Source organism: Orcinus orca, chromosome 8, assembly GCF_937001465.1.
Source record: "Orcinus orca chromosome 8, mOrcOrc1.1, whole genome shotgun sequence".
In the NCBI taxonomy this organism is placed as follows: Eukaryota; Metazoa; Chordata; class Mammalia; order Artiodactyla; family Delphinidae; genus Orcinus; species Orcinus orca.
Genome location: NC_064566.1, coordinates 11,003,093 through 11,013,344, shown reverse-complemented (window position 1 = coordinate 11,013,344; position 10,252 = coordinate 11,003,093). Strand labels below are relative to the sequence as shown.

At 43.8% G+C, this 10,252-nt stretch overlaps 1 protein-coding gene across 1 annotated transcript; it reads left to right on the top strand.

Moving 5' to 3' along the window:
* The first annotated feature begins 4,059 nt into the window (after positions 1 to 4,059).
* Positions 4,060 to 5,024, top strand: LOC101288274 (olfactory receptor 4D11-like). The gene has a single exon (XM_004264161.2). It carries the CDS (start codon positions 4,060 to 4,062, stop codon positions 4,993 to 4,995), a length of 936 nt encoding a protein of 311 aa, XP_004264209.1. The 3' UTR covers positions 4,996 to 5,024.
* The last annotated feature ends 5,228 nt before the right edge of the window (positions 5,025 to 10,252 follow it).

Sequence of the window (10,252 nt, the reverse complement as noted above, 5' to 3'; positions counted from 1 at the left end):
AAGAAAGAAAGAAAAAGAAAAATCCTCTGTGCATTATCTAAAAAACTTCATGTGTTCTGATCATTTTCTTTTAAGAATCTATAAAAACCATTTACTCTGAAGAAAATAACTGGCCCTTTTTTTAAAAAAAAAAATTTATTTATATATTTGTGGCTGCTTTGGGTCTTCGTTGCTGCACGCGGGCTTTCTCTGGTTGTGGCGAGCAGGGGCTACTCTTCAATGCGGTGCGTAGGCTTCTCATTGCGGTGGCTTCTCTTGTTGTGGAGCACGGGCTCTAGGCGCACGGGCTTCAGTAGTTGTGGCTCAAGGGCTCTAGAGCGCAGACTCAATAGTTGTGGCGCACGGGCTTAGTTGCTCCGTGGCATGTGGGATCTTCCCGGACCAGGGCTCAAACCCGTGTCCCCTACATTGGCAGGTGGATTCTTAACCACCGTGCCACCAGGGAAGTCCCTAACTGGCCCTTTTAAAAACTAAAAATATTTGAAAAGAATGAAATCTTCTGGGAGTTATTGATGGATTCATAGATCACTGGGAGTGAGCTAAGATAATTAGCTTTGTGTTGCTTGGGCTTCAAAGGAAAGGGAATAGGAGGAAAGTTAGTAATATAGAAGTTCTGTTCTGATGGGAAAATGAAAAATAAAGTACAGTGGGATCCCGAGAGCTGAGTCATGAACAGCAGGATGAGAGGTTGGCTTCAATACAGACAGAATACAGAGGGAAGTGGTACAAAGAAATGTCAAAGGTGAACACAGCCCAGTGTTAGTGAAAACAATAGTGAAAAGGCTAAGCTCCAAGCCTATTTGCCCAAAGCGATTGGGTGCTTTAAAGGGAGAGTGAGGGGGACAAGCTGGGGCTCAGTAGAGCCAGAAAAGTGAAAAATTGCAGAGTTAGTCAGTGTCAGTGCGATTAGGCTGGTTGTGTCTGGGAGCTGGAAGTAATACCCCCACGGAGACTGGGAGACAGAGGCCCCTTCCTTCCTGTTGATCATATTTAGAGGAAAGGCTCTCAGTCCTTGAGAGAGACACTTGTTAGTCACAAGATATACATATTCACAGTTACAAGGCCTTTCCCATAAATGCTCTAAGTAAAGGAGGTCAGCGGCCTATCTCAGATGTTGGCTGGAACAAACAGTAAATTCACCTGGCGGCTTTGTGCTTTCCCAGGAAGGCGTTTTAATGGGGGTTTGGGGTCATCCTAAGGACACAGCCTTGCGCTGCCAGAGGCCATGCTACAGTCTGGGCACCTCTTGGTGCAGGTCTGGACAGAGGCATTAGGTGCCGAGATTCTGCAGTTCTCAGGGGCACAAGGAAACTTTGGGGTGATGGAGATGTTCCTTATCCTAATTGTGGCGATGGCTTCATGGGTGTACACGTATGTCAAATCTCATCAAATTTACCTCTAAATGTGTGCAGTTCATTGTATGGAAGCTACACCGCAACAAAGACGATTTAAAAAAAAAAAAGCTACAAAAGACAGTTTTGTTTTAAGCAGTTGGCAAAATCACAATAGCCTGATGCCTGTCAACACCCGAACTGGAATTTATTCTAAATGTTTTCTTTAAAACAGGGTGGGAAACAGGAGAAAAGCATCAAGTAGGATTTATAGGAAATGAATCTTGGTAATAAAAGTTTTTTAAAAATTGTGCTCCTGGGCTTCCCTGGTGGCGCAGTGGTTGAGAGTCCGCCTGCCGATACAGGAGACATGGGTTCGTGCTCCGGTCTGGGAAGATCCCACATACCGCGGAGCGGCTGGGCCCGTGAGCCATGGCCGCTGAGCCTGCGCGTCCGGAGCCTGTGCTCCGCATCGGGAGAGGCCACAACAGTGAGAGGCCCACGTACCGCAAAATAACAAAACAAAAAAATTGTGCTCCTTTGCAAACTAGAAATGTTCTAAATTGTTTTATCCTTTGGCATACTTTTGTTTGTTTGTTTTTAGAGTAAAAGATTTTACTACTTAGAGCAGTTTTAGGTTTACATAAAAATTAGAACGTACAGAGTGCCCCCTCTCCCCACTGCCACCCCAGTTTCCCTTATTAGTAATGCATTTATTATTAATTCATCTTGCATTAGTGTGCTACGTTAGGTAACAATTGAGGAACCAATATTGATACATGATTATTAACTGCAGTCCATAGTTTGCATGAGGTCTCACTCTTAGCGTTGTACATTCTATGGGTTTCAGTAAATGCATAATGTTACGTATCCACAGTCAGAGTATCATATAGAATAGTTTCAATGCCCTAAAAATCCCCCGTGTCTCACCTATTCATCCCTCCCCACCTCCGCACCCAGCCCCCGGCAACCGTTAATGTTTTCATTATAATTTTATCTTTCCCAGAACGTCATATAGTTGGGATCGTACAGTATGGACATTTTCAGATCAACTTCTCTCACTTAGTAATGTAACTAAAGTTTCCTCTATGTCTTTTCTTGGCTTGAGAGCTCATTTCCTTTTATCACTGAATAATATCCCATTGTATGAAACGTACCTGCTTTTGAAATGCTAGATTTGATAATAGTTGCAATTATTTCAAAGAATCATATTCTATAAGAAAAGAATAAAAAAGTGTATTTTTGTCAGCATTTCTGAAATAATGTGTATAAAAGATTGGCTCTGCAAAATGTTAACTGTGCTATACGCAGCGGAAAGGTGGTCTGTGCCGACCTCAGTTTAAGTGAATTAAACAAGTTTCTTTAAGCTTCACAATCCTGTAAAACAAACATGATTATACGCATTTTTACTGATGATAAACTGAGGCTCAGAGCTACCTACCAATTAAGTGACAGAGTCTATCAAATTCAGGTCTGCTGCATAGAGAAGAGATTTGTGGCTGCCAGGGCTTTGGGGAGGGGGTATGGAGTGGGAGTGTGGGATTAGCAGATGCAGACTATTATATATAGAATTAAACAACAAGGTCCCACTGTATACCACAGGGAACTATATTCAATACCCTGTGATAAACCATAATGGATAAGAATATGAAAAAGCGTATATATACATATATATATATATATGTATATATATACATGTTTAACTGAGTCACTTTACTGTACAGCAGAAATTAACACAACATTGTAAATCAACTATACTTCAATAAACTTTTAAAACACACACACACACAAATTCAGTTCTGCTGATACTAACATCTTTGCTCTTTGTGCAAAACTAAAACCTTTACAAATACTGAGGCGGCAAGGAGTGACGTACAAATGTAAGTGATGAAAGGAAGGGAGCCTGAGAAAGGAAAACCATTTGTCCAGTGTCCTGGAGGGTGAAGTTCTTGCCAAGAGCATTATGGAGAGCAGGGACTATAGCTATCAGTTACCAAGTCCCAATCTTGGGCCATGGAAATCAGAGGAAAACAAGACACCAAAAGAAGGGAGACTGGAAAAAAAAAAAAGAAAGAAGAAGAAAGAAACAGTGATTTACTCAATTAAATTGTCTTAGCTGTTGCAAAGCTATTTATCCTAGGGAGACAGTAAACCGTAAACTGGTTTTTTGGCCTTAATTTAGAGCTGATCACCGGTATCATGAAAATCTGGTCGGACTATGCCAAGCAGATGGTCTCCTGTGGAAGAAGATGAGAGAAGAAACTATAAGCCTCCATTAGCGCCACAGACTGTTTTATATTTTTCCCCTGCGTGTGTTTCCCACTTCCTAACAATAAGATACATGAGTGTGCATGAAAACAAAAGCAAAACTAGTCTCTTCACTTCTCAGAGCATTCAATGACTTTTTAAGAGGCATATAGAATCTAGAAAATGATAAGCCTGTAAAATTTTTAATAAGAATTTAATAACGTACTGATTTAGGAGCTTCAGTTAATTACACCCGTTGGAAACCCACTCTCTGGTTTGCTCTGAGAGAACTCAGAAAATGCCATCTACTAGAGATAGAATTGTAGGCATCCCTGCCCAAAAGAAAAATAATCATAAAAGTAACCCCCAAGGCAGCCTGGTCATATAACTCCCACTCCTTTTGTTTCTAATGATACCTTTTCTATATTCTATTTTCTGTTTTCTCTCCAGGTGATTGAAGAAGAAGAAGATACATGACCCGATGGAGCAGGGAAATTACACCAGGGTGAAAGAATTTATTTTTCAAGGACTGACCCAGCCCCAGGAGCTGAGCCTGCTCGTATTTCTTCTGTTATCCTTGGCGTACACAGCTACCGTGATGGGAAACCTCCTCGTCATTGTCACCGTGACCTGTGAGTCTCGCCTTCACACCTCCATGTACTTCCTGCTCTGCAATCTCTCTGTCTTGGACATCTGCTTCTCCTCCATCACTGTTCCGAAGGTCCTAGTAAACCTTCTTACAACGAGAAAGACCATCTCCTTCAATGGTCGCACCACACAGATGTTTTTCTTCCACCTCCTCGGTGGGGCAGATGTTTTCTCTCTCTCTGTGATGGCCTTTGACTGCTACATGGCCATCTCCAAGCCCTTGCGCTATGTGACTATCATGAGTAGGGGGCGATGCACTGCCCTTATTGTGGCCTCCTGGGTGGGGGGCTTCGTCCACTCCATCGTGCAGATTTCCCTCTTACTCCCACTCCCCTTCTGTGGACCTAATGTTGTGGATGGTTTCTACTGCGATGTTCCCCAGGTCCTCAAACTCACCTGCACCGACACCTTTGCCCTTGAGGTCTTAATGATTTCCAATAATGGCTTGATCTTTACACTGTGGTTCATCTTCTTGCTTGTGTCCTACACAGTCATCTTGACAATGCTGAGGTCTCACACTGGGGAGGGCAGGAGAGAAGCCATCTCCACTTGCACAGCCCATATCATGGTGGTGACCTTGCACTTTGTGCCCTGCATCTACGTCTACGCCCGGCCCTTCATTGCCCTCCCCATGGACAGAGCTGTCTCCATTACCGTCACTGTCATCATTCTTGTCCTGAACCCCATGATCTACACCCTGAGGAACCAGGAGATGAAGTCAGCCATGAAAAGATTGAAGAGGAGATTTGGGCCTTACAAAAAGGAATAGATGCCATAGGGGACTTCCCTAGTGGTTAAGAATCCACCTGCCGGGCTTCCCTGGTGGCGCAGTGGTTGAGAATCTGCCTGCTAATGCAGGGGACACGGGTTCGAGCCCTGGTCTGGGAAGATCCCACATGCCGCGGAGCAACGAGGCCCATGAGCCACAACTATTGAGTCTGTGCGTCTGGAGCCTGTGCTCCGCAACAAGAGAGGCCGCGATAGTGAGAGGCATGAACACCGCGATGAAGAGTGGCCCCTGCTTGCCACAACTAGAGAAAGCCCTCACACAGAAACGAAGACCCAACACAGCCAAAAATAAATAAATAAGACCCCAAGATCACTATTTAAAAAAAAAGAATCCACCTGCCAATGCAGGGGACACAGGTTTGAGCCTTGGTCCGGGAAGATCCCACATGCCCCAGAGCCACTAAGCCCACCACGGGCCACAACTACTGAAGCCCGTATGCCTAGAGCCCGTGCTCCGCAACAAGAGAAGCCACCGCAATGAGAAGCCCATGCACCACAACGAAGAGGAGACCCCACTCTCCATAACTAGAGAAAGCCCGTGCACAGCAACGAGGGCCCAATGCAGCCAAAAATAAATAAATTTATTTTTTAAAAAAGAAATAGACGCCGTGAAGTCCAGATTGGAAGAGTCAGAATTGAAAAGTATTTTCTCACAACACAATAGAAAACCCCAATCAACAGCCCATCGTGAGGCCAGAGTCTTCCCTTTGCCCTACAGCAGAACCCTCTAATAAGGATGGTCTGAAATAACCGTCTCGTGGCGTGGTTGTCAGCAACTTAGAGTCTCAGGTCTGTAACTTGTCAGCTCTGAAAGGGACTCTAAAGCTTATATCACTCAAACACCTCACTTTACAGGTGAGGAAATGAAGTCTGAGAGAAGATTACCTCTCAGTTCTTGAGTTGTGGCTGTACCACGTGTGCAGCCCAAGCAATAATTAGTAAAACGATCTCCAGGGACCAGGAGTCCAGGCTATAAAATCCAGCCACCCCTCCCTTTGTGGAAATTTTCCATTGCCCACCGTGGAAGATATGAGTTCTGTTTTTCTAAGGAAGCCTTTGGGTTTCCCTTACAGAAGCTGAGATAACGTTCATATTTTTTCAAAGTTTTCATAGCTAATAAATGGCTCGGGCAAGGCTAGATCTGAGATCTCTGACCATTAGCTAAATGCATGTCTGACTACTCCTGTTGCCTCAGGCAGGACTTGAGGGCATCAAGCTCGTCTATAAAAATTTATCCTCTATTGTAATGTCACGAAAGACACTTTCTTGTCATTATCTGACCGAGGAGTATATATGATAAGGCTTCTGTACCTCTAAGAATTTCAGCATCATTTTCCTGCCATTTATTCTGGGCCAGCCCTCAAGGGAGAAAGGAACCCTATCCTGTCTGCTTCGCTTAGAATGTGCCTGAGTCCCAGGTTCACAAGAAGCAAAGGCTTAAGAATAAACTGACTTTCCATTATTCAGGGACTGATTGTCTAGAAGATTACAAATCAGCCCATTCTAAATTCTTCCTCGTTCCTCTTTCTAGCATTTTCTTTAGAGCCTCCGCATTAAGAGAATAGAAACGATAGATAAATAAATTCCAGTGGGTCTCCTGGCAACCTATTATTTTTGTCGAGTAAATAGATGAAAACTGTAGTCAGCTAAAATTTGGACTGGAAGTACTGATTGGCCTGTTATATCCCAGTCTAATCTCCCAGCCATGTCTGATGGACAGATGTAAGGGAAGTAAAGAGCCATTTGCACAGAGGGATTCAGGAGGGAAACACAAACAAGGGAAACTTGCTCCAAAATCCAGCCCCTCCCAACCAGCTCTATCACTGCCTACTGCTGCTCCCTTGGTGTTGCCCTGAAATTCCTGTTCGCGGGATATTTCATAAATTAGACACAGTTCATGGGGTTCAAGCTAGATACAATGCCACTGAAAGCACACAACTCCCGCCAGACTTGAACCCTGCCAAAACTCAGATCGGGTCTTGAACCCACTATCTTTTTTTTTTTTTTTTTTTTGGCGGTACGCGGGCTTCCCACTGCTGTGACCTCTCCCGTTGCGGAGCACAGGCTCCAGACGCGAACCCACTATCTTGTAATTGAGATCACACACCTGGCTTCAGGACCTGCTGAAGTCAGGTTCTTTATGTCTCAGCGCAGAAAGAATTCAGTGAGAGGCAAGGTGATAGGTAAGAAGTGGATTTACTTCGAGGAATATACACTCCATAGACAGAGTGTGGGCCATCTCAGAAGGCGAGAGGACCCAAATATGGGGTCGCTAGTTTTTATGGGCTGGGTAACGTTTTTTTCTTTCTTTTTTTTTTGGCCTTGGCATGCAGGATCTTAGTTCCCTGACCAGGGATCAAACCCATGCCCCCTGCAGTGGAAGCATGGAATCCTAATCACTGGACCACCAGGCAGTTCCTTGGCTGGGTAATTTCAAAGGCTAATGAGTGGGAGGGGTTTTCTAACTGTTTTGGGGAAGGGGCGGGGACTTCCAGGAATTGGGCCACCGCCCACTTTTTGGTCTTTCCTGGTTGGCCTCAGAACTGTCACGGTGCCTGTGGGCATGTCATTTAGATGCTAATATATTACAATTAGCATATAATGAGTCTCAAGGTCCACTGGAAGTCAAATCTCTAAATCCATTCTCAGTATTATCTCACTAGGGATTAATTTCAGGTGGTCTACTGGCGCAGCCAAAGGCACCAGGTGTCATCCCAGAGTGGAAGAGATGTAGGACAGGAAAGCTGCAGCGGGTGCATGTGAGGGAGGTAAGTCCAAGTCCGGGGTGTAAAGGTAGCCCAGAGACCCAGGTACAGAAGGGTGGAACGCTTCAGCAAGGTGGCAGGGGCAACACAAGGCAGACGCTATTGACGAAATTCACATTTGCTCATGTCTGATCCTGGACTCATGGATGCTTTACTAAAGTTGGAAGATCTTTGAAAAATCTACATTTGCTTCTTTGGGGTGGTTGTTACTTCCTACCTAGAATTAAAATCATTCACCACACTTTTGACTTCAGCCTTGAATTTTGTACCTAATTACCCATGTCACAAAAACGTCAAAAACAATTCAAGGTTCCCTTGGAACCAAAGAATACAGAATCATATTCTGCCATAACTAGTATGTTCCTTTATCAACAGTAGCACCTACTTTCTTCCTTGTGAATCATTTTTTATTACCAAAAAACAAAACCAAAAAACTTCCCTTCCACATACGGTTTTTCTTCTTCTTCTTTTTTTTTTTTTAGCGGTACGCGGGTATCTCACTGTTGTGGCCTCTCCCGTTGCGGAGCACAGGCTCCGCTGCCCACCTGTTCCATGGCATGTGGATTCTTCCCTGACCGGGGCACGAACCCGTGTTTCCTCCAGCGGCAGGCGGACTCTCAACCACTGCGCCACCAGGTAAGCCCTCACATACCTCTTTTAGTACTTAATCTTTACTTTCTAGAGGCAAATAGTGAATTGAGGATTCACAAGAGACTAGTTCCAGGAAAAAAAAAATACACACACACATGTATACACACTTTTTACTTTGAGACTATCCCAGGATACACACACATACACACACAAACACACGCACAAACACACACACACTTACTTTTAAGAGACAATTAATTGATTACTGGGTTCCTAAAAGACCACAGTACTTTGGAGAGAAGCAGTATACATTAAAATCTATTTCCCATGAAAATGTGTTCCTTCTCCTTCCATGTAATGAGAACGTGTTGCTTGACAACAATCTTTTAACATATGGATTCTAACACAGGGTATTTGCGTTTTGGCTAAATGTTCAACATCTCCCACCTTGGGAGATGTTGGGAAGCTGTATTTCAAAGAACCTCTTAAATCTAGGAGCAGTGTCTACAGAGCAAAATGTTTCATAAGGTCTTCTCACCACTAGAGGGACCTATTCCTTTTCCATGATTCTCCCTTTGGCGGACGTTTAAGAATTTAACTGAGATTTTTATTTCCAAAGACGAAGCCTCAAAACCTATGTCGAATGAAAAAAAAGAAAAGAAAAAAACACAACCTAAAAGTGGAGAATTATGTTTTATTCAGCGGACTTACCGAGGACTTAAGCCTGAGATACAGCCGCTCAGATAGCTCTGAGGGACTGTTCTGAAGAGGTAAGAGAGAGCCATGATATATTGGAGTTTTTGCAAAAAAAAAAACAAAAACAAAAAAACATAGTCAAACATCAAAAGAGTACTGGTGATTAAAGAAATAGACATCTCAATTAATGAATTTAGCACCTTTCTATGTATGAGAAAATGCAAGAGTCTGGGCTTACTGAAATCATTCCTTTGATCTGCACCTTAATTGTCTAGGGCCAGTGTGTGACCTTGGGCCATTACGTAACTTCTCTGTGCTTCCTCTTAGTCCTTTGTAAAATGGGTTAGATAATAATGACTATTCAAGATTTCCGCTATTATTGTTCTACATAGTGATCCACCCCAAAACCGATGACCAAGGAATTCCACTACGGTATCGTCTGTAAGACTGAATACAATTTAATCGCTCATCAAAAAGCACAGACTAAAGAATTAGGATATATCCAAACACCGGAAGTGAAAAGATGAGTGAAGGCTTAAGAAGGAAATAGAAGGATTTCTAGAATATTGTTGGGGTGGAGCAGTACCTCTGGCAACGCTACCTTTGTACACTAATCATAAGTGATTTATAAAGAAAAAGTACAGTTATACTGCTGATCCGGGCCCCCAGATTCAGCTGTTGGCTGGAACAAACAGTAAATGGGGCTGGGGCGGCGGCAGCATTCAGTTTTCTCAGGCTGACACTTTCACTGAAACTAGAGTCACTTTAGGGATGCAGCCTTGAGCTGCTAAAAACTATATTAGTGTTAACTGTTTTTTCAAGTCTTATAGGCCGGCTAGTTGAGAGGAGGGCTCAGAGGAGCCCAGCTAGAGTTTAGTCAAAGGAAAATTCTTTGCCAGAGGGAAACAGCACCGTAAAACACGTGGGGCTGTTTGAATTCTCCACCATGAGCATATAGTTTCTCAAAAAGTTTTTTAAATTTAAATAGAAGTACGAGGTCAGTGGACTTGGAAGTAATCAACAAAGGAGAGAGGTGACCTTCGGGATAACCCCTAACTGAGTGGTGGCAGCAACAGTGAAAGATGGCAAAGCAGGGTTTAGAAGGAGCGGGATCCGGACTCCTACCCAGGCACCTGGAGGCGGAACTGCGGGGGGGGGGGGGGGGTAGTCGGGAGCGCGCAGGCG

What these genes read in the sequence shown, in the direction of transcription:
- LOC101288274 (XM_004264161.2), top strand. Translation starts at nt 4,060, where the DNA reads ATGGAGCAGGGAAATTACACCAGGGTGAAAGAATTTATTTTTCAAGGA.